Source organism: Podarcis raffonei, chromosome 15, assembly GCF_027172205.1.
Source record: "Podarcis raffonei isolate rPodRaf1 chromosome 15, rPodRaf1.pri, whole genome shotgun sequence".
NCBI classification, from domain to species: Eukaryota; Metazoa; Chordata; class Lepidosauria; order Squamata; family Lacertidae; genus Podarcis; species Podarcis raffonei.
The window spans coordinates 8,066,134-8,088,995 of NC_070616.1; the positions used below are offsets into that span (position 1 = coordinate 8,066,134).

Below are 22,862 nucleotides of genomic sequence, written 5' to 3' on the forward strand. Positions count from 1 at the left end.
CCAAGGCTTCAACCAATCTTAATCTGGCCAGATTCTTGCATGTTCTAGATGCAGAAATACCACTCATGTTCAGCTGAGCTTACTCCCAGATTAGTGTGCACAGGGGTCTGATTCCTAAGAATTATCATTTTAGGCCTGCAGCCATTTGGGTGGGGTGGAGACACTAGAAAACATGGGTGATCTGTTCTCATTTTTAAAGTGCAAAAAAAGTTCGGTGCCTGGCAACTCTAGAATCAGGGAAGCAAAGTGATAGGGAAGACACTGCAGAACTGGTGCCAGCAAGTTGCTAACACCAAGCAAGATGGAGAAGCAGGAAGCTACTTTAGTGAGATGAACATGCATTCACATATCCCTCTCTGGGTACCACATTCTGCATGCCTTGTAACCATGGCTGCAATGCACTTCTTAACCGCCAAGTATATTGCTAATTTCACACCTTCAAAGCTGGGAGGGGTAACCTGTGTGGTCTTCAAGTTGTTGTTGGACTTCAATACCCATCAGCCCTGCCAGTTGGCTGAGCTACCTAAGGCTGATAGCAACTGAAGTCTATCGTGTTTCCCCATCCCTGTTAGAAAGGAAGAGACTTTACAACAAGATTGGTCAATCTGTAGCTCTCCCAATGTTACTAGAATCCAATGCCCAGCAGTAAGGGATGATGGGTGCTGGAATCTAGCAATATCACCACCTGTCTACTAGACAGGGTAATTTGCTTCCCTGCATCCGGCGCATCAATGCAACCACTCTCTCTCCTTGTCACAGTGTGGTCTGGGTGATGTGTATCTGACTGACCAGGCCTGTGTGGCCTCTAGCAGGATAAACACAATCCGTCAGTCATGTATTGTGAGGTTTATGAACATCCCATTATTCCACTCTGAAAAGGCGAACCGTAATACTGTAGGCTCCAGGCAACATGAGTTGGGCCAGTAGTTCTTATAACATCCGCCCACTGCAACAACCAGACATTGTGAAGAAATCGCAACAGACCAGCTGACACGAAGCATGTTTTTAGCAACAAGATTTTATAAGCAGAAATCCGAACGCTTGTCAACAGTGCTCTCTCAATGATCAAGGAACTCTGTACAGCTGAAGTTTTGATGCTTGACCTTGTATCAAAATTGCAAACAGGCTTTAAAACACATTGCTGGTAACAGGTGGGAAGAGAGCGGCATCGAAGATTTTTGAATCCGTGTAGTTTTATGGGAGTTTCCATGCTCTTTATTTTGTATATTTTTATCCCAGTTTTAATATACTGAGGCATTGAAGACGCACCCACAACCAGTCGAAAATGTTACTTGTCCATTTGCCTGCCGGAGTACTTTTGCATTCATGAAGGCTTGAAATTTAATGATTCTAAGAAAAAAGCCCAGGACTGTTTTGTTTTTGCATCCCCATTTTCATACCATTTGTATCCAGAGCAGAAGGAAGTGTGGAAAAGAAGGCATATTAGAACTATTTCCCAGGTGCTTAACAACAACAAAAAAGTATGTTATAATTCAAGGGGTGACGGTGGTAATGTATTCTAGATCTTCTGAACAAATTTAAGCAAATTTAGCAGCTAAGCTTCCCTTGGACACACTTAAACTTTTATTAAGAAAGAAAGCAAATCCTAAAGCCCACATGGATTGGATCCTGCAAAAGGCAGCTACACCCAACACTCATTTTTCTAGATAATTACACACAGCTTTCTACAGCAGGGATGGGGAACTTGTAGTCCTTCAAATGTCGCTGAACTCAAGCATGGCCAATGGTTAGATGATGAGCAACATCTGAAGGACTACATGTTCCCTACTCCCATCCTAGAGGAGCTCTGAAGCTGCCCAAAATCAGCTTCTAATGTGACCATTTGAATACAGACTCAAGTCTTTGAAGAGATAGGCAAGCGTCTTACCAAAACAATTCAATACAAGTTCCTTGCATTTGGAGGCATTTAATTGTTGAAAGTTATCAACTTGTTTTCACATACAAGGTGTCCTACAATATCTTAGGAACAGGAATTGTGCCGGATATTTTATATGAGAAGGCAAATCTGAAAAACTGTAGTTGGTGGTCTAAATACAAAAAGTAGTCCCAAGCATCTTCCCCCACCAGTAATAACTCCCAACTCAATGGCCATGTTTAGATTCATTTATATTTTAATAGTATTAAATTAGCTTAAATTACTTGATTTTTTTTTAAATCCACATTTGAAACCAATCTAAAAAGGAGCAAAAGAAATAAATTGAGACACACCACTGCAATATTAATTCCAAATGTTAACTTCCCCCCCCCTTTACGTCAGATCTGTACAGCAAAAAGTAGCAGAGTCCATTGATTACTGTTCCTACCATACAGCAAGCTAGAGAAAAGCCATCCTGTACACAAGAGCCTGTGAAGGATCCTCCTCAGACCTTCTAATGCTTAGCTGCCAACAACAACACGCCCCAAACCGTTTTCTACCTACAGAGGACATTTTGGTGTGGCAAAAAAGGAAAAAAAACTGATTTTCTTTGAAGTTCCCTTTTTAGTTCTCCAGTATTTTTTTTTCTCTTGTACAAAATATTACAATGATTTTTTATATATATTTACATAGGTTTTTGCACATCTAGAAAAACAGTTATGAATTACAATCAGGCTTGGCAATCAATTTTGTTGTTGTTAAACATGATCTAGGGATTTAAGACAGCTGCAGCTGTAGTGGTTCACTTAATCACATGATTTTTAAGGAGGCCTACAAAGCAGTGTTTTCCATCTCTTGCGAAAACAGCTGTAATTTTAAAAGTCAACAATATACTGTTAATGAGCGCTATCTGTTCATTCAGTCCTTCAGCCTCCCAAAGCACAGCTGAAGAAGACTTGCTTTTGCTGTTTGGATGTCATGCGCCCAAAATTCAGATCAATCACCACAGGGTTTTTTTCCTCTTTTTGTGTCTGTGAGGGGGCTAGGTCTGAAAACAATTTTACTTCCACATAGTCGCCTTCATGTTAAGGCAGCCAGTTTAGAAAACTGGGTTGTGTTTAACACACATCTTAAATCCTCTGAGGACAAGTGTTATACAACCCTCCCCAGACATTTCTTTCCCCCCTTCATTAAAGTTTTGTTTAAATTTCGCTTTTGGACCCAGATCAGGGTGGGGTAGAGGGGGGCAGAATAAAGAGCTGCGTTTTAAAGCTGCAGTATTTTTATGGCTTATGGTTCAACTCCTTGCTTTTCTGCAAAATGAGGTATGATAAATAAACTGTGTCCGTCGGATGAATACATCAAAACAGACTTAAAGCGGAAGTGACATATGCTGGGGCAGGGAGGAGGAAAGATTGCCAAACCCAATTCCGAAACAGTGCCAAAAAAAGAGTGTGGGGAAGGGATAAGGTAGGGATGGGGAGAGGAAAGATTAGTCAAGAAGACAGCCAAGAACTCTCCTAGTAGCTTTCGATCCACTGCGCAAACCCTCTTTCCACCAAGGTTCGGTTTATAGACACCAACTGGAAAAGGAGAAAATGAAAGGTGTTAGAAGTTCTGCTGTACTGTGCTAAGGCAGAGATAAGCAGCCTGCGAGGCCTGCCAGGCATTGCTGGACTCCAACTCCCATCAGCCCCAGGCCTGCATGGCCAGTGGTCTGGGACGATGGGAGTTGAGTCCAGCAACATCTGGAGGGACCTACAGGTTCGTTTCCCCCCCCCAGCCCCACAAGTTAACAAAGAAACTGAAAAACATAGGGTTGTAGCCAACTCAGAGTACACCCAGTGAAATTTAACAACTCGAAGTTAATCCTCTCCATTAACATCAATGGGCCCATTTCATGGCATGGTTAGCGCTGGCCTGCTAGCCATAGCATTCTGAATACAAGGCGTGTTCACATGCAGGTTTACTGAAATATCCATCCTTTATTCTGATCCCCTAGCCCAGGCACCCCCAAACTTGGCCCTCCAGATGTTTTTGGCCTACAACTTCCATCATCCCTACCTAACAGGACCAGTGGAGGGCCGAGTTTGGGGATGCCTGCGCCTAGCCTATGAAATGGCAATGCATTGGATTTGAGTAGGGATACCCAACATGGTGCCCTCAATACGTTGCTCAGCTGAAATCTCCACCATCCCCAATCACAGGTTACGCTGACTGGGGCTGATGAGAAACATCGGGAGGGCACCATGTTGGCTATGCTGGAGTAGTTTTAATTCCTGGGCCCATTTATACATCAAAGATCCTGTCCCGGTGCTCTATTTAGTAGCATAAATACCTCTTCTCCCATCATGCTCCACAGCTGTATTAAGGGCAAGCCCGTTGCACTGTCATAATTTGTCACCTGGAATCAGAGATGTCTATTAATGCCTAGCAAGAGAGCAGAAGTAGCAGCAGAGTGCACAATTATCCTCCAGACATATTCCGGTACGTTGCAACATGCCTAAAGACAGCGGAAGTGATATTTCCAGTTTTACACTAGCAATGTCACCAAAATCTGCAATTACCTGGCCCAGTATACAAATCTGCCTGGCTCGGAATGGCGAATGTATTACACGTCAAGTGTGCTTTTTGTCTTCAAACACTATTCTGTGGCTCCGAATGGAGCATGAGCAGCAGTGGCTGGCAGCCCCTGGTGGGGTGGCTGTAGCCGAGGAGGTCATACAAGTAGGACCGATAAGGTCACATGGGCAGAGCCAAGTTGTTCTGGTTTTCTTGGCAAAGATGAGGAGAGTAAGGCATTGCAGCTGCGTAAGTACTTAGCCTAACTAAGCTGAAAAGTGTCTAACCTTGTTTTAAGAAACAATCCTTGCTGCCATGATTTTTAGTGCTACTCAGAAGTAAGCCCCACTAAATTCCAAGGGGATGGCTCCCAGGTAGGACTAGAGCCTTGTGTCAAGCTTCTCACAACAAAAGGCAGCACTAAACAATAAAAGCTCACAGCCATGACACATACCTGTGCAAGCAAAGGTGTACCTCTGGTCATTTCACTAACAGCTGTGTCCGCCTCAGATGAAAAGTGATCGTCATCTTTCAGGAAAGAAGGAAAGGAAGGAAGGAGTGTTACTCTTAAGGTAGCACCATTTTCCTGTATATCTGAAAGCTGCTCCAACACACACAAGAGATCCTGCTTGCATGGAGAAAGCTAGCACATCAGTGATGTAATATGAAAGCACGGCATGGGAGGTGCCACTTTGGGGTGAAGGAGGACAACCCCTCCCCCAAACAATATCACCCCCACTTCCATCACTGGACTCCTATCATTAACATGTACTTTAATTCTTCCTTCAGAGACCTTAACATGCGGGACATATAGTATCTAAATTTTGGTAATAAGAAGGAAATAAAAAAATTACTGGCTTGACTGTATGGTCAAGAGGCATCCTGTTCCTTGATTCTTAACATTACACCTGCCTGCCTGAGACGCTATTTTGGTTGGTGGGCCTGTCTTAATGTGATTTCAAAGAACTTTGGTTTTCACACAAACCCATCAGGGAATTGCCAAGTTTGATCTGCCTACCTCTTGCCTTTGTGCTCACACACACAGCCCCACAAACAGCAGAACACAATCTGGTGTAACTTTTAAATGAAAACTGAAAACTTCTATGCCAGCAAAGTTATGCAGGCCATTAAGAAAACAACTTTCTGTAACAGTTAGTGGACAATTTGCAACTTCAACTTTTTTTACGTGGCTTCTATTGTACAACCTCCATAAACCATGTTGGTGCATGGAAAAAACCACAATGAAACAGCAGTGTATAAATATTTAGATATGGTAATTCTCCACAAAATGGAAGGAGTAGTGCTCCCCCAGCAAAAGGTGCAGTCTACCTTTGACTGCGCCATTCCACCCACCCCTTTGTTTTTGCAAAACTGGTCTGCTACTGCAGCTGTACATGCAGTAACCCAGCATGATGGAAGAGACCAAGTTATGTTTGAAAACAGCCACTATCCAGTCCCTGGCCTTTCACAGGAAGAGTTCAGGTCATGCAAGAGGGGCCAGGGAGAACTTGGGAATATTCTCCCATGGTTTCACTGAAGAGGGTCCCCAATTACAGACACTACTAAGGCATGACTCTGATTAACTTTGAAGGGACAGCCTAATCCTACTGGCTTTAACCTCCGTAAACAGCCCCCTCTCTGCAAGAATGCAACATGAGCTGGAAGTAGAGCCTGAGTAGGCTCTGCTGTTTTGCTGTTAAAGAGTTCTTACGCAGTTTGAATGGTGGGTCCTCCCCAAAAACCCTCCGCCTCATCTCACACCCCTAGACACGAACCGTGCCACTTACACAGGCACAAATACAAGTCCTAAAGGTAAAAGGAAAAATCTGCCACCAATGACTGACATTACCTGGAAGGGGCACTACGTTGTCCAAGAGGACCTCTGCTCCTTGGAAAGGTAGTGTTACAAAGTCAGACCTTAAAAAAAAAAAAAAGCAAGGTGAGAGATTGCCAGAAAACAAGAACTCAACCAATAAACTATCACAGCTTGTTAGGGGCAGCAACAGAAGTGTGTGGCTTGAGGACTTGAGTGCTGAACAGGTTGAAAAGCTAAGGGCCGCCTTCTCTGTGTATCACACCTTCACCCCCATTTTTACAGGACAACTTTTCCCTCTCTTTAATGATGGGAAGGGACAGGCACCCGCTATCTGCCATTTCTGAGGGCAGTTCTTGGGCCGCTCACCTGATCTGCCTGAGTGTGTCAATCTTGACTCTCTCGTATCCACCATAGTCCACGTATCTGATCTCCACTTCAGTGGTGTCTTTGAAGTAGCCAATTACTTGCGCTCGCCACCAGGCCCCTTCCATGCCTGGAGCAGCACAGACAACACCAACTGCAAAGCACAAGAGTTGGAAAGAAAGGATCAAATGTGAGATCACACACCAGCTTTTCTTTTTTTATAGAGAATAAACTATATTAGGGTTTATAAAAAGAACTACAAGGCTTAATATCAGATATCTTTTTTTTAATCCAAACTAAGACATTAATGACATGACCCGGAAGCTGTACGCCCGCTCCCTTGGCCAATAAAGCGAGATGAGCGCCACAACCCCAGAGTTGGCCACGACTGGACCTAATGGTCAGGGGTCCCTTTACCTTTACCTTAAGACATTAATCTAAATAAGATATGAACAGGGGGGGGGGGAGGAGAAAGAAATAACAAAACAGGATATAGAAAATGTATTAAAAGGGAGAGAAAGAAAAGTAAGAGTTCAGAAACTAAAGAACTTCCAATTCTTCATTTGTCCACTATATATAAACAATATTCACTTCAACCACTCCAATATAACACCCAAAAACACCACTCTCTATAAACAAGCATTATCTTCAATAATGGCATCTAAGTGTCATTATTTCTCTTTTTCATGCAAAAAGTCTTTGAGAGTTTCCAACTTCCTGTTCAGTGCAAAAGCCTCATCATGTTCCCCAGCAATCACTCACCCACTTTGAACCTTTACAGTTTAAGCACTCAAAGATAAGGTTGCTGTTACTCTCTTTTAGGAGCAAACTGAAAACTGGGAGAATGACTCTCATGCTATTCGGTGCTAAAGGTAGAATCTAAAGTGAAGACTGAAATTAACTTGGCACCTTAGCCATTGGTTTGACTTTCTCCTACGTTTGCATCACCTGAAGAGACAGCCTGAATACACTTCTGACAGCACTGGCACTTTAATAATAAAACAACTATCAATTCTTCATTCCATCATAGGCCATAAGTGGCAGGTTTATCTCTGAGTGGCTGGTGACTATATTATAGAGAACTGACTGACTTGTTTGTGATCCAAAATGCTGCTCAGTTCACCTGAAATGGCTTCTAGAACTCTGGGAAGGGCCTTAGCTCAGGGTGTAGAGCAAGTTTTCCCAAACTTGGACAACAACTCCCATCATCCCTAGCTAGTGGGACCAATGGTCAGGCATGATGGGAACTGTAGTCCAAAAACATCTGGAGACCCAAGTTTGGGAAACATCAGTGTAGAACATGTGCTTTGCATGCAGAACGTCCCAGAGTCAATCCCTAGCATCTCCCATGTAGGGCTGGAAGAGACTTCTGCCTGAAATCCTGGAGAACTGCTGCTTATCAACATAGAGCTAAATAGACCACAGGTCTGATTCTATAAGATAACTTTCTGAATTGGATCAGATTATTATGTGTGTGTTGTATATTTTGTTGGTGAAAACCTCCTTGTGTATAGCAATATAGAAAAATGTATACCAAATAAAAGGAAAATTAAATGAAATATATAAAGCAGCTTCTTATGGCTGTAATTTCAGTTTAGAAAGAAAGAAAGAAAGAAAGAGACTTCTGTTTGCTCCCTTGGCACCCTGCTCCTCTGACATCAGAGCAGCTCAACTAATAGAACTGAGTCAGGACAGAGAGATTAGAATAGAGAGATTTAGCAAGCTGGGCTGTGGCAAGGAACATTTTAGGCATTTCCCAGCCTAAGGACTGTTAATTGTTTGTTCGGTATATGCAACACCGGCAGCAGCCTGGAGGAACTAAACTTGTGTTGCTTTAGTTAGCAAGCTTAACAGCCAAAATGAGGAATTAAGATGGAAAGAAAACAAGAGGCAAGTGGGAGCATTTTGAAGAATATTTAAAGAAGAGTGGTCTTAAGGTTAACTGGCAAGTGGGATAAGCCTATGGGCAGCAGCAGACAAGACAAAGACAAGGAAAACAATAAACGGGGGAGAAAATAAAAGGAGATGTAGCAAACTAAGAATATGAAATAAGATAAATGGAAGGTAAGTCGCTAAGTGTAAGACTAAGGTATGATTTGTATAGATGTAATATGGAAAATGAATATAAATAAGTAATAATAAAACAAACTTGGGTGCTTTTTTAAATTCTGCAAGACAAAGGGGAGAGCAATGTTGTGCTGATCAAAGGCCTGGGAATCTACATGGGAAAAGCTGTGTTTGCGGGATCCCTTTCCACATCCAATGCAAGCAGCTTGTGCTAAGAGCCAGCGATGGTGGAAGTCAGGCAGATTCTACCAAAGGCGTCCCAGAGACATCGAAAGGAGAAGCACTCACCCTCCACCGGTGTCGGCATGGTGGGAATACCTGGCTGGGAATAGCACAGGTACATCTGTTGGTCTAGACTACGGAGGACATGGTAAGTGGGGTGCGTGTGCTGCTGCACAAACAAGTGTCCCGCATTGATTTGGTTGACCACGATCACTTCCACCGTTACCCCATCTGGAAGCATGAGCTGTCAGAGAGAGAGAACATGTTTTTCCACTCAGGTAACATCTTGGATTATTGCAACGAGCACCGCCCCTGAAGATGGCTAGGGAACATCAGTTGCTCCACAATGCAGCCGCCATGTTAATGGCTGGCTTTCCCACTTAGGTCTCACGTAAAACCCCATTTTAAAACAGCGGCGCTGGTTGCCCATTCATTCCCAAACCCAATTCAATGTGTTCACGTTAGTGTTTAAATCCCTAAATGACTCAGGCCCCCAATATCAGAAAGACCGCCCCCGTTCCTACAGGCTCTCTCAGGTGCTGAGATCGGCAAAGGGGGCCCTCATGATAGCCCCTCCATCCTCAGAATTTCTGTGTGTTTGTGTGTGTGACCAGGGAGAGGGTCCCCCATTCCTGCCCTAGGGGGCAAATATCTTCCTTTCCTGCCCTTCAACTGCAAACCAAACATAAAATTTTTAAAGTGCCTTAAAAAACCCCACGCAACTGTACAGATCTACCCACACCTACACAAAGCCTGTTATATATGAGGGAACACATTACACATTTTGAGAACCCTTGTCAGTGGACAAGGGGCACCAGGCTAGTCCCCTAAATGTTCCTGGTAAATCAGAGCACTGAAGTGTTAGAAGTCTGGCGCCTCCTTCCCAAAACCTGGGAACCTTTTGCCCAGCTTAGGGAGGCGCAATGCTTGTGCACATGACATCGCCCTCACAAGCTGGCACCTCTGGCCCTAATTGTTCCACTACAAAAAAGATTCACTGCACGCCACTGCCCAGGAGTCTTAACTACAGAGACCTGCCGAAAAGGGACCCGCATGATGCTGCAGCCCACCAACCAGTGAGTCTGACGCCTTCAACAGCTGGTGTCTCATGCAGCTCTTTAAGGGATTTGCCATCTATCTTTCCACAGGGCCTGCAAGACGGAGCTGTTCCGCCAGGCCTTTGAGCAGGATGCAGTTTGACTTACTTTCCTTTGTATAAAACAAGCCCAAAGGAGGCCCCCAACCCGCTCACAGGTCTTTGTATGATCAGTGGAAACAGTTGGCCCCAGCCAGTATTAACCACTCTCAATTCCACCCTGATAATTGCCACCTGCCCCGATTTTAACTTGTCTGAATTAATTTTAAGATGTATTTTAATTAACTGATGTCGGTTTTTATGCATAGTGTTGTTTTTATGATGTTAGCTGCTCTGAGCCCGGCCTCGGCCAGGGAGGGCGGGATACAAATAAATTATTATTATTATTATTATTATTATTATTATTATTATTATGCCCCAAAGATATCCCACAGACCCTGCGCTTACCCAGGAGGTCATGGGGAGAGAATGCACTGGCAGCGGGGGAGGTGGTGGAGCATAGATATTGGTGAGGCTCAGGTCCTTGAACTTCTTGCCAATCAGGCTCAGGGCTTTGTCGACGTTTTGCTGAGAGCCTTTTGGGGGGCGGGTGGGGGTGAAGGAGAGAAAAAGAGGCAGATGCTTAGGAGGTTTCCAGAGACAAAGCAGGAGATCAAACTTGTCTGCATCTCTGTGAGGCAGGGTGATTAACTATGCTCGCCACAACAAGAGTGACTTGTTCAAGGCTGCACAGATAACAGCAGAACAGCTTCTGCCAGGCTAGGTGGACCAACCATGTGACATGTAAGGGTGTAAGAGGAGTCCTGGTGCATTGGGCCAAAGGCCCATCTAGCTCAGCATTCTGTTCTCACAATTGCCCACCAGGTGGGGAAGGGCCATAGATCAGTGGTAGAGCTCTATGACACTGGAGTTAACTGCTTATTAGCAAGAAAAGGGTCTGCACAGACCTGGTGGAGTGTCAGGCCTAATGAACACAGGAACTCATCCCTGGTAGGTCTTACCCCCCTGGACCAGTCAATGAGACTAAAGGTCCCTGCCTCCCCACAGCTGACTATGTCTCCTCCTCCTCCTCTCCAGGGTTTTTTCCAACGACCCAAGACTGCCCCTGCGTGCTTGTCTTTCCTCCTCCCGCTTCATGCCTCTTCTGGTTCTGGGAGACCACGTGGGAAGGGAGCTTGTGGCAGCAGGACAGGGAGACACCTGTGACTCTTCAGCAGCCTGACTCATCTCTGCCTCTTGGCCTCCCTCATCCCACTCACCAGCTTCAGCTTCTGCCTCTTGACTTCTCTCTGTCACCAACTCTCCTCACTCACTGAGCCTTGGTACCTCATTAGCTTCCGACACCTCCTCCTCCCAGTCTTCTCCCTCTGACCACTCATTGTTGTCCCACCACCACTGCCTGAGTCCTGAACCTTCTTCCCTTGGGAGTTCCCCAGCTGGTTCCTCCCACCATTCCTCTGCATCCAACCAGGCCATGACACCTGGGAGGATATCCTTGTCTGTAATCCTAAAGAGCAATTGCTAGTCAGTGTAGACAATGTTGAGCTAGGTGGACCGATGGCCCAAAAGGCAGCTTTCTATGTTCCTAGCTGTCCTCAAGGGAAGCCCCACAAGCAGAACCTGAGCGCAGCAGCCCTCTCCGCACCCGGGATTCCACCTGCAACTGGTGTGCAGAGGCATACTTCCTCCAACAGGGGACCCATGGAAAGGCAGCTCCCTAGACACAACCTCTTGGTTAGACGCCCCGCTAGAGACCCAGCCAAACCACTCGCTCAGCCATCTGCCATCCCACCCACTCACCTTCTATATGGCAGATCTGGAAGTCCTGGGTGTAAGGTAGTGTGGAAATGTAGATTTTGGCACCGGACGTTTGTTTCAAGAAGCTCACGTACCTCCCCTGCTTCCCAATCAGCCGTCCGACTAAATGCTGCAGGGAACAAAAACAGCATGAAGGAACGTTCTGCACACAGAATGAAGCTGAAGTCAGTGGGTCCTGGCTGAACATTGTGAAAACCTTCTTGAAGTGGGCCCTGTTTGGGGTCTCCCTCACTGGAGGTCTCCAAGCAGACGTTGGAGAGCACCACCTGTCAGGCTGAAGCTCCATCTCAAAAGAGTTTGAGGAAGAGTCATAGCAGACAGAGCATCAGCTTTTCTGGTCCCAGGTCCATTCTCCAGCATCTCCAGGGACAGCTGGGAGAGCTGCTGCCAAGTCCATGTCAACAACGCTGAGCTAGATCAGATCAGATCCCTTCTGAGTTCTGAAGTCAGGAGAAATGACTTGCTGGGGGCTCTGTGCCAAGAGGGGTTACGTTTTCATCCTCTTTTTTATTATTTTGACAAGCATTTGCTCTCTCAAGTTGCTTTTGGTGTTTATGCTCTTTATGCTTAGCTCCATGCACCATCTTCTTACAACAAGTCAGCTACTCTTCCAAGCTTCTACACTAGCCAGGCCACTCCCCTCCAGGATGAGCTTCTTCAGGCTGCAGTGAGACACCCAAAGAAGCCCCTCACTACCACCCATCTACTTCTCTTTTTAAACGCCTTGAGCAAAACTGTCTCCAGGATTTCTCCTCCAACCTGCTCTCTTATGGGCCCTGAAAGCTCCCCCAAAATCCCAGTTGCTTGCACAGACGCCTCCATGTCTAAACACGCGTGCTCATCCACAAGTCCTCAGGGAGACAGGATTAATATGAAGATATATTCAACAATTCCTGCTTGGCATGTCTTATATGTTTCCATTACGTCTGAATGATTCTGCATTGATACAGCCATGTGTAAATATAGGCAACACACTTTCAGGTATGAAGCAAAACTTTGGTTAGGCCAGATTCCACCAGAAATGTGGGGCATTACCTTTGGTACCTCTATCTCCCAGATAACAAGCTCTGTCTTATTAGAATCTGCTCCGGTCTTTGAATTCTGGCAGCTGTCCTTATTTCTGAGGGCACAGCCAATGTCCACTGAATCCATGCTATTTACATCCGAACCTACAAAGAGAGATAAGTTCCGCAGCTCTGAGGCACGTTACAGAATCTTATACATAAATAAATAAGTTTGAAATATGAGGAAGTATTAAGAGCCGGGGTGAAACTACACACCTAGCAGGAGTTCTGAAACAGGATCCTCCTTATTCTACAAAGCAGGCTAAGGGAAAGGGGGTCTTTCCATTCATGGCACACCATACATTTAAAGCAGCTCTCCCCTCTACAACACACACACACACACACACACACACACACACACACACACACACACACTATGTGAATTGTCTCCTTGTGTTGTATGCAGACAAGGCCTACTCAGAATAAACCCAATGAAATTTATGGGCCTAGGTTAGCCATGTCCATTAATTTCAATGGGTCTACTCTTGAGTGGGGCTAGCACTGGATACAACCCTCTGCGAGAGGTAAGCTACAGCTCCCAGGATTCTTTGCAGGGGGTGGAATGTGCTTTAAATGTATAGCTTATGTATAGCCTGCGTCTTCCCACATGCATGCTCCTGAAAGTGAATGTTCAAGAACCCATAGGGCCCTTACAAATTTTCCACTTTGCTACTGAAAGAAACTCAGGTGAGGAATGATTTGGCATAGAGTCATGGAGGGGAAGACCCCCATCCCAAAACAGCCTGAGCCAGGGTGTTCATTGCCTTCAACAAACACAGCCATCAATACAGCATTAAACACTAGAAACCAAGGCTGAAGTTCTACACACATTTAGATAATGCGACCCTACTGCCTTCCTGATGCTTGTGGACTACAAATCCCATCAGCTGGGGCTGATGGGAGTTCGGTGGCCAACAATAGATAGAAGAAGGCTGCAGGCTAGCTGCCCCTTGTGTCTAAGAGAAAGGCAATATTGTGAGAGGTTTGCGTTGGTTCTCAAAAAAAACTCCTCTAAAGTCATCTTGAGTTTAAGGACTGTTCACGCTAACCCACCTTGATAATTCTAGTAAATCTAACATACACACATACTTTACAGCAGAGTGAACAAGTTCTGCGGGGCCTCCTGAGCTGCCAGTTCTGTCTATAAATATAAATAAACACCATTCAGCAAAAGGGGACCTTTTAAGAATATATCTGGGTCCAGACCTCTACAAAAGATCTTGCAGGTGAGGGGAGATGGAACACCTAACAATACGTTATCATCCTCATCATCAACAACAATAATAAAAACAATTAATTTACATACCGCTTAAAAGCCAAATGGAGCTTCTATGCAGTTTACAAGTACAAAACAAATCACACAGAAAATTAAAAAATATGCTACTGGGAAAAAAAATCATGAAAACATGCATGGCTACACCATCCGTGCTGGCTTTCTGCCCATTTCCAGGTCCAATTCAAAGTGCTGGTATTAACGTTTCAAAGCCCTGAACAGCTCAGGGCCAGGTTACTTGAAGGATCATATCCCTCCAGCTATACCTGCCCAGACTTCAATATCATCTTCAAAGGCCTTTCTCCAGATCCCCATACCAACCTGAGGCATGCAGGCGACTAATGAGGGGTGGGCCTTTTTGGTGGTAGCATCCTGGTTGCGAAGTGCCCTCCCCAGAGAAGCTTAAGAGTGTTTTAACAGTTTTAGTTACAGAAAGGTAGCCGTGTTGGTCTGCCATAGTCAAAACAAAAAAAAATTTTCCTTCCAGTAGCACCTTAAAGACCAACTAAGTTAGCTCTTAGTTCTTAGAACTAAGAACTTAGTTCTTAGAACTAACTTAGTTGGTCTTTAAGGTGCTACTGGAAGGAAAAAAAAAATTTGTTTTAACAGTTTTAGAATGCTTTCACTCTGTTTTTAAATTGTGGACATGTCTGCCGTCCTGGGCTCCTTCAGAAGGGATATAGAGTCAACATGCATACATACATCAGGAAAGCACCATGACAGCTCCTCCGACAACACTGGTTCCACTTAAATTAACAATAACAACTGAAAGAGCCAAACTCCATTTTAAAGCCATTTAAGCTGCCTCTACATCTCACAATAGCAAACCTGACACATTCATGACAAGCTGAGAAAAGCAGGACTTTTGGGTGTGCCCCGAATCTGCTGCCAATACATTTCTAGAGTGACCCCAAAATTCTAGCGTTTATGTATTTTGAAGGAGAGAAAGCAAACCCTTACTTTTACACCCAGAGCAGCCCAGTGTAAGATGCTCATAGCTCTCCAAGGAAGCAGGACTCCATTTTATTTACACAACCCTGGAATCTTTTGATGATGGGCAGTTAATGCTGCAAATAAATTTGGTGAAAAAAACAAGAAACAGGACACATGCAAGAAAACCGGGACACAGGAATCCTTACCCCCCGAGTTGTCTGCATCTGCTTCTGCCGACCACGGCTGGTCGTGCCTCCGATGGGGGCAGTCTTCCTTCAGCACTCCGTTGCTGTACGGCACTTTGTTCTCCGCTAGCGTAGGGGAGGAGGGAGGCTTTTTGCTGGACGCCAGCTTGTGTTCCGAGTCTTTGAGCGCGGGCATGTTCAGCAAATCCAGGCGCTGCCCCAAAGCGGGAGAGGAGGTGCTTTTCAAGAGGTCCTCTGCACTCACCCCGTCTTCCGAGGTGCAGGCGCTGCAGCCGGAATCTTCTGTCATCGTCTGAGCATCTTCCAACTCATCCTCATGGTTTGCGGCTGGGTCGCCGGCAGGCTGCTCAGCGCTTCTGGAGTCCCTGGAGAGGCCGTGGCTTGGATTTCCCAAGAGGCCGTGCGTCAAGTGGCTTGAGTACATGGCGTGGCGGTTGACGTTCTCTTCCAGCAGGGGAGTCACCTCTACGGCCGCTGCCTTCTCAGCGACACAGCCGTGGCCCTTGCTGCACTCTGCTTGGCCGGCAGCTGCCATGGAGATCTTCTCAACCCGGCTGGCCATCTGAGAGATCCTATCCGACATGTCGCTGACCGACCCAGAAAGCACTTCCTCGGTGGCTGCCTGGATGACGTTGGAAATTATATGTATGGCAACCTGCTCAATCTTCTCGACTTCTTCTTTGTCTAAGCTGATGCCTCCCACCCTCGCTTTCTCCAAACTCCCCTTACAGCCAACATCTCCAAATCCATGGCGCTTCAACGTACTACCAGCGTTCGAACTGGACGTCTCTTCTTTCTGGGCCAATTCTGCGCTAGCAGGTTTGACGCATTTAGCCTCCGCTTCCATCTCTGTGGCTGCCGCACCGGCGCAGCCACCACCAATCTCTTCCTTTCCAGCGGCATCCACAGAGGATTGAGAAACAGCATCATCTGCCACTTGGGAGCATGGGGCAGCCAAAGAACCCGCATCTGAGGAGGTGGCTGCTACAGAACAGAGGCCTTCTTTCAAAGGCTTCTCTGGTGCATCATCCTGGACCACCTCCTCCAAACCGCTATCCCCAGACTTCTCTAAACTAGAAGACTTCTCTAGCAGAGCTGCTGCCGTCGAGACTGGCGATGGCACCCGGTCTGCCACTCGAGTGGCTGCCAGTGGCCTCTCGATAGAAGCTTCACCAGCACAGGTACCGTCAGCTATCTGAGCGCCCGGAAGGGAAGGCTCCTGTGCGGGGGATCTAGGTACATCTCGGCACCCCGTCACTTCCAGTTTTTCACTGTCGTCCTGAACCCTGTTGGATTCAGTGGTTGTTTTTGCCGTGACAGGCCGGTCTCTTGGGGGGTCCCAGCGCTGAGCGCTGCTTTCCAAAGGGGCCTGCAGGCTTGCCGAAGACTCGACAGTAAAGGCTGGTTCAGCAGGCTGCTTGGCTTCTGGGGGCAGGGGCGGCTGGCTGTTCAATGGCACCCCTTCTCTAGCGGAAGGCTCTTTCTTGAGGGAGCCTATCCTGTGTTCTTCTATGTTGGCCAAGTCTCGCCTGTCGTGATTGCTCGCACGCTCCTTTTTGCGTGAAGAAAACCACCACCACCCGATGAGCGCCAGCACTCCAGGGATGGCAAAGGGCAGCAAGGTGCGGAAGCGGAGCGCCATTTTGCAGATCCTCAGCGATTACACCTAGAGACAAAAAGAAACAAAAACACAGAGCGTCACGTTAAAGGCTTCAGTTTTCCTCGCACTGTTCTGAGAACATCTAAGCCAGCTGGCATGCTCCAGTGTTCCTTGACCGCCATCGCTGACTATTGGCCACTCTGGCTGGAGATGATGGGAAGGACAACATCCAGGGAGTGCCAAGTTGGCAAAGGATTAGCTTTGGCAACATTAACAACTGAGCGGCTGAGCTTGTCCAGCATTCACCAAAACGCCACCAAAACCTTGTGGCCTTGCCACTATGAGAGGCTGTGTAGCCAGGATCATACCAACAGTGCTCAGAAACACTCAAGACTAGCCTGCAATCAGGCATCCAAGCTGCAGAAGCTCAGAAGTCTAGTTTCTCCATCTTGAATAGCTCAGGTTTTTTTAAAAAATTAAGTTTCTAGTCCTCAAGGGCTACGAAAACACTCTTGGAAGGGGGGCGATGTCTGCTAACATTTCAGAGGTACCTCTGGGGGCGCAAAGCAGGTTTTTTAGGAATTGGGAAGGGAGCGTGTTTTGATTTACAACTATGCAGAACCTTCTATGAAGACTTGGCTGTGAATATTCTAAGCATTTAAGATTCTTCCCTAGAAAGAGTTCAAAGGCAGCTCCTCGCATACAAAATAAGCCACATGATCAATACTTAAAAAAAAAAAATCCTAACAAGTAGTAAGCAACATGATAGAGGCCTACAAAATAACAATGGAAATAAAAATGGGTTGCAGTGGGTCAGAGTGGCCCAGTCAGTTTAGCTGCTAGGCTTTGAAGGATCTAGGAGGCATATTTTGCCTAAAAGTGGGGAATGTTGGGTATTAAAGCAGAAACAGCCAACATACTGGCCTACATAATATAGGAAGAGTCTGCTGGGTTAGGCCAATGGTCCAGTATCCTATTGTCACAGTGGCCAACCAGATGCCCCAAGGGGGAGCCCACAAGCACAAACCCAAGTGCAAGAGCCCTCTCCCCACCCGTTGTAGTCCAACGGCTTCTGGAGGGCACCGCTGTATTAAGGAACCCTCTGCCTCCCCACATAACTGAGCCCTGCTGAATGCTTGGACTACTACTTTCAAATCAAAGACAACATGCATCCCCACCTTTGACCATGAAATATGCACCATCAACATATGCAAGCAGAGGAAATCACCCACCAGAAGAAAATCTGTGCTGCAAACACCTGGTTTGATATACTGTGCTGGTCACCTTTCCATAATCTTCCTTCTCAAGTGCCCCCGCCATGCTCTGCCCAGTAGCCCCTGATCTTCATTTTGACCTCAAGACCATAAAGATCACATGATGATTATTCTCTTTTGGTTTACAGGAGCAAAAATGTTTATAGTTGCAGATAAGGATCTCAAATACAGCAACATGCATCAGAGATGTTCGTCATAGATCCACAACAGAACAGAACAACACACACACACACAGTGCTTTTTGTTGCACTGAATGTTGTACAACAAACTGTACGGCACAAGGAAGGCTGAAAAGGGGACGTGGTCTATCTGTTGTGCATCAGCTGCCATCTAAAATAAATTTGGAAATCCCTGCCTTCACGAGAATCAGGCCTAAGTCCTACTCAGAGGAGACCCAATGGAATTAATGGACCCAATTTTCTCATGCCCATGAATTTCAGTGGGTCTACCCCTAACAGGAATATTCCACAGTCAAGATAAGTGACAAAAATTGAGGTTCACATTGTATTCTGCCCAACCTGTTACTTGAGCAAGAGCTCCCCTCGAGTTATAAAAAGACAAGGCTGGCATTCCTTTCCTTAACAGAGGAGAATCTGCGGGCCTTGTGGCTGGAATGTCAGGGGTAAACAGCTGCCCATTCAGAGAGCTGCTTGCTGCAGAACACTCTCACAGTTTACATTGGCAGCCAGCAGAGTTTGGGTGTCTCCAAGGGCACAGACTCGTCCTCCCAAGGTTGGAAGTGTAGAACCAGGAATATCAGCTCCAAGGTCTAGTTCTCAGAGAAGTGGGGCAAGCCTGTGTCCCGGCTGTACCCCTCAGACTTGGAGCGGGGAGGCTTACGTGTCAGAACGATCTTCCATACAAACTAAATACACTCCCTGCATGCAAAAAGCCTGCATGTGGGGAAAGAGCCTGACCCGCTCTTTTTCTGCATGCAGAGACGAGGTCTTTGTTGCTCTATGGAAGAGCCCTCCCCAACCCAAAAGTCTGGAGGGGTACAGCACAGACACAGGTTTGCCCCACTTCACGGGGAACGAGGCTATGATGACAAGGTGCTTATGGAGTTTTCTAAAAAGATTCTCTCTCTCTCTCATGCAGAGGAAAATCTGCAGGGATTTCTTCTACTGCCATTTAATGATGATGGCATCTTGAGGGCTCTCCAAGGGGAACCCAGGACACTTTCCAGAAGTAAGAAAGCAGAAGGTAAGCTGAGTGAGATACATTTGAAGCATGTTAGGAGGGCGAGGGATGAAGGCTGCATTGAGACAAAGCAGGTGCGAAGCCCTGATCTGAGCTGCTGGAGGAACAATCTGGGCTTTAAAAAATAAATTAAAAATTGCTTGTAACATTCCAGTGTCATTATTTTTATTTTTATTATTTTTATTTTTATTATTGAGCCATGAGGACTGGTGATTCCCAAGACACAAGAGCCTCTCATTTGTGAATCATCCACCAAAGTTGGGCTTTTTCCAGCAATTTTGTCAGGACTCAGGTTCTCAGAAGCCAAAGGCAGGCTCTCCCCTTATGTATGACGAAGCGTCCAAGAGCAAAGCAACCCACTTACCCATCCCTCTTTGGAGATGCTGGGAATAAAACTGAGCAACCAAAAGAAGAAGAGCTAAAGCAGCTTTAAGTTTATAAACCACCTGCGGCTGAAGGCTTGGGAGCGCATCACAGCGCATGAACATGAAAGGAGCCCAGCAGGATCAGGCAGACGTCCTTCTAGTTCATCATCAGTTCTCTCCCACAGGTCAGCCAGATATAACAAAATCATAGCATTGTAGAGCTGGAAGGGACCACGAGGGTCATCTAGTCCAACCCCCTGCAATGCAGGAATGATTTGCCCTAAGTGGGGCTTGAACCCACGACCCTGAGATTAAGAGAGCCTCGTGCTCTACCAACTGAGCTATCTCATGCCTCCAGGAAGCACACAAGAAGTGAAGAAGATAGACAACAGCCCTCTCCCATTGCTGTCGTCCCCCCCCCCATCTTCTAAGTTTAGGAGATATTCTGCCACTGAACATGGAGGTTCCATTAATCACGATGGCCAGCAGCATGAAACAGATCTCTAATAATAAAAGATGCGGCACCAATAACATTTGATTCTGCAAAGCGTAGATTTGCATTCAGGACTGCAAGAGGACAGAAGAGGCAGCAGCTGTTCAAAAATTAGAAGAGTGCCAAGACATTTAGGACAGGGGTGGGGAACCACTTGCTCTCCAAATGCTGCTAGAACTACAACTCCCATGCTGGCCGGGGCTGACGGAGTCCAACAAACTGTGGAGGACCACAGATTCATCAACCCTGCTCTTACGAAAACTTACACTGCATATGCTCTGTTTCTAATTAAGGGAGGTGGGCAAGGAGACACTCACGAGACCTCCCCAGTTCACTATTCAGCCAACTTTCTGAAAACTTCACTAGAAATCACCCACAACAGGACTAGAAACTTGGCATGGGGCAGTGGGGAGGGATTCTATATGCATGCAAAAGGTGCTGCGATTCCCCAAGAAGTAGCTATGTTGCCCTGCACCAGCCTCTGCTCTTCCCCTATTGTGCTGCTTCTCTCCCTACCTTCCAGACACCCTTGCTTACAAGGGAATTTAAAATTCCAAGTGTCGGGTATAATTGGCATGCAATGATACTCAAGAGTGCATTAACAGCATCCTGCATTGCAGAGGGTTGGAATAGCTGACCCTCGGGATCCCTTCCAACTCTACAATTTAGGATTCTACCTCTGGGCCTTCGATGTGGTTGGACTACAGTTCCCATCATCCCTGATCACAGACCTTAGTGCCTGGGGCTGATGGGAGCTGAAGTACAACAACAGATTCTCCCCTACCCAGGTGAATGAACTAAATATAGCACCGGGAGAAGGAAAACCTGTGTCCAAGTTTAAATCACAGTGGTCAAGGAGTGTGTAGAAATACTCCTCTCTAAGGCAGCAAATATATATGTATATAATATTCCTCTCTAAGGCAGCAAATATATATATCCCTGCATGTAGAAAGCAAGGGTGGAAATGCTTCTTCTAGATACAGATTTACCACCTCAACGAGAACTTGGGGCAGTCCCCTACTCCCTCCTCCAGTAGGCAATTCCCTTAGGTCTGGGTTTGGAACTCGTGGCTCTCCAGATGTTGCTGAACCATCAGTGCCAGCGAGCATGGCTAGGGATGATGGGAGTTGTAGTTCAGAAATATCTGGAAGGCCACTTGTTCCCCATGCCCACCTGAGGCAATGAGCCGAAATTGCACACTGGGTCAGATTCAGACACACCCTTCTAGAAATATACCCTTCCTGTGATGCTTGCAGCTTCTCCCTGGAAAAAAAATGTGTCCGCTAGACATTGAACACCTGGCTCCTCACATCTACTAAATGGTGGGCACAATAGCACCAGCTCTCTTTGGAAGTTGGTTTTTTTCTCTCCCCCAAATTCCTCCTTTACGTGCTGCAGAATCAATAAGCACAGCTCCCCTCCAGAACGGACAAATCCTGCAGTAAGCGGATCCATATAAGGGCCGAAATGAACTAGTGGCGCAGGGTTTCTAAGGGGCGGACAAGGCAGCTCTGCCTAAGATCTGAGAAGGGAAGAAGTTGGCTGATGTTCACTTCAGCACACACATACATGGCAAGCTGCTGTGTTGCACATGCTGGCATCGTTCCCAAGCCTGGGATGGGATTCCAGTTTCGTCAGTAGACTCAAGGATTCTGCACTTGGAAATGTGCATTTGCTGGTGCATTATCTCCTGGGGTGAAAGGGTTGAAACCTTCTCCGGATTCAGGTCAGACCCATCAAAGTGCTTTTAAATTAAAACCCAAACACTAGGAGACAGGAGGCACCAGCGTCGCGTTCTGCAGCCACAACAGTGTCCTTGAGGGCTCCAAAAGCTTCTGAGCTCCGCCTCCCCTCTAAACTCGCTGCTCCTTTGGTGGTTACTTTTTTCTCCCATAAAAATTACACAAAAGGGGAGGAACTTGGGCAAGCAATGCTCTTTCCCTCCTTCTCTTTCAGCTCTACAGGCTTATCAGGGCTCAGAAATTCTATTCATTCTGACTGTCACACAGAACGTGCAGAAATGCAAAATTTGTATGTTTGTGTGCAATCCTTCCCTCTGTCAGTGGGGAGGACTGATCTGGGGAAAAGGTGAAAGATGTGACCAGAGGGAGCAAGTACCCACAACACTTGCTCCAAAACCCTAATTTGTCCATGAGCCTTTGGCAACCCCTAAACTAAGGAGATCAGTATCATGAATTTTGCATACACTGTCTGGCTCTCATTCACACAGTCCACAGACAAAAATGATTATCCACACCACCGTTAAGTTTCCAAGGAACTTTGCAGTAGTTTGAGAGAAAGGGGCTTACGTATTTTCTGGAACTGGGAGGTGAAAATATCCAAGAAACTAGTCTTTGTTGAGCCCTGATCGCTCATGGGCTTTGGAATGGGAGATGAGAGAGGGATGCCAGAAGACTGCATTTGTACCACAAAGTGCCAAGACAATAGTGCAATGTTAACAAGTTTGTACAGTATTCTTTCGTCTCCTTGGATTAAGGCTATTTGCACTCTGCATTTAATTGCATAAAACACCAAGTTTCTAGTCTTCAGTAATGAGATGGTAGGTCGAACCGAGAGCCAGAGGAGCAAAAAAAAAGAAAAAGAAAAAGCCCGGAAGGAAGCAAGAGGTCAACA

The 22,862-nt window shown here is 46.2% G+C and overlaps 1 protein-coding gene across 2 annotated transcripts in view; it reads right to left on the reverse strand.

Moving 5' to 3' along the window:
* Positions 1-3,069: 3,069 nt before the first annotated feature.
* AKAP1 (A-kinase anchoring protein 1) overlaps positions 3,070-22,862 on the reverse strand; it is a 40,353-nt gene continuing 20,560 nt past the window's right edge. For both annotated transcript variants that reach the window (XM_053366467.1, XM_053366466.1), the window contains 10 exons: positions 15,297-16,962; positions 12,856-12,989; positions 11,803-11,929; positions 10,450-10,577; positions 8,973-9,150; positions 6,621-6,771; positions 6,288-6,355; positions 4,893-4,966; positions 4,215-4,280; positions 3,070-3,459 (listed from right to left, as the gene is read on the reverse strand). In XM_053366467.1, the coding sequence (XP_053222442.1) occupies positions 3,397-3,459; positions 4,215-4,280; positions 4,893-4,966; positions 6,288-6,355; positions 6,621-6,771; positions 8,973-9,150; positions 10,450-10,577; positions 11,803-11,929; positions 12,856-12,989; positions 15,297-16,938 (2,631 nt within the window). In that variant the 5' untranslated portion in view covers positions 16,939-16,962 and the 3' untranslated portion in view covers positions 3,070-3,396. The remainder of the gene's footprint in view (positions 3,460-4,214; positions 4,281-4,892; positions 4,967-6,287; positions 6,356-6,620; positions 6,772-8,972; positions 9,151-10,449; positions 10,578-11,802; positions 11,930-12,855; positions 12,990-15,296; positions 16,963-22,862) is intronic.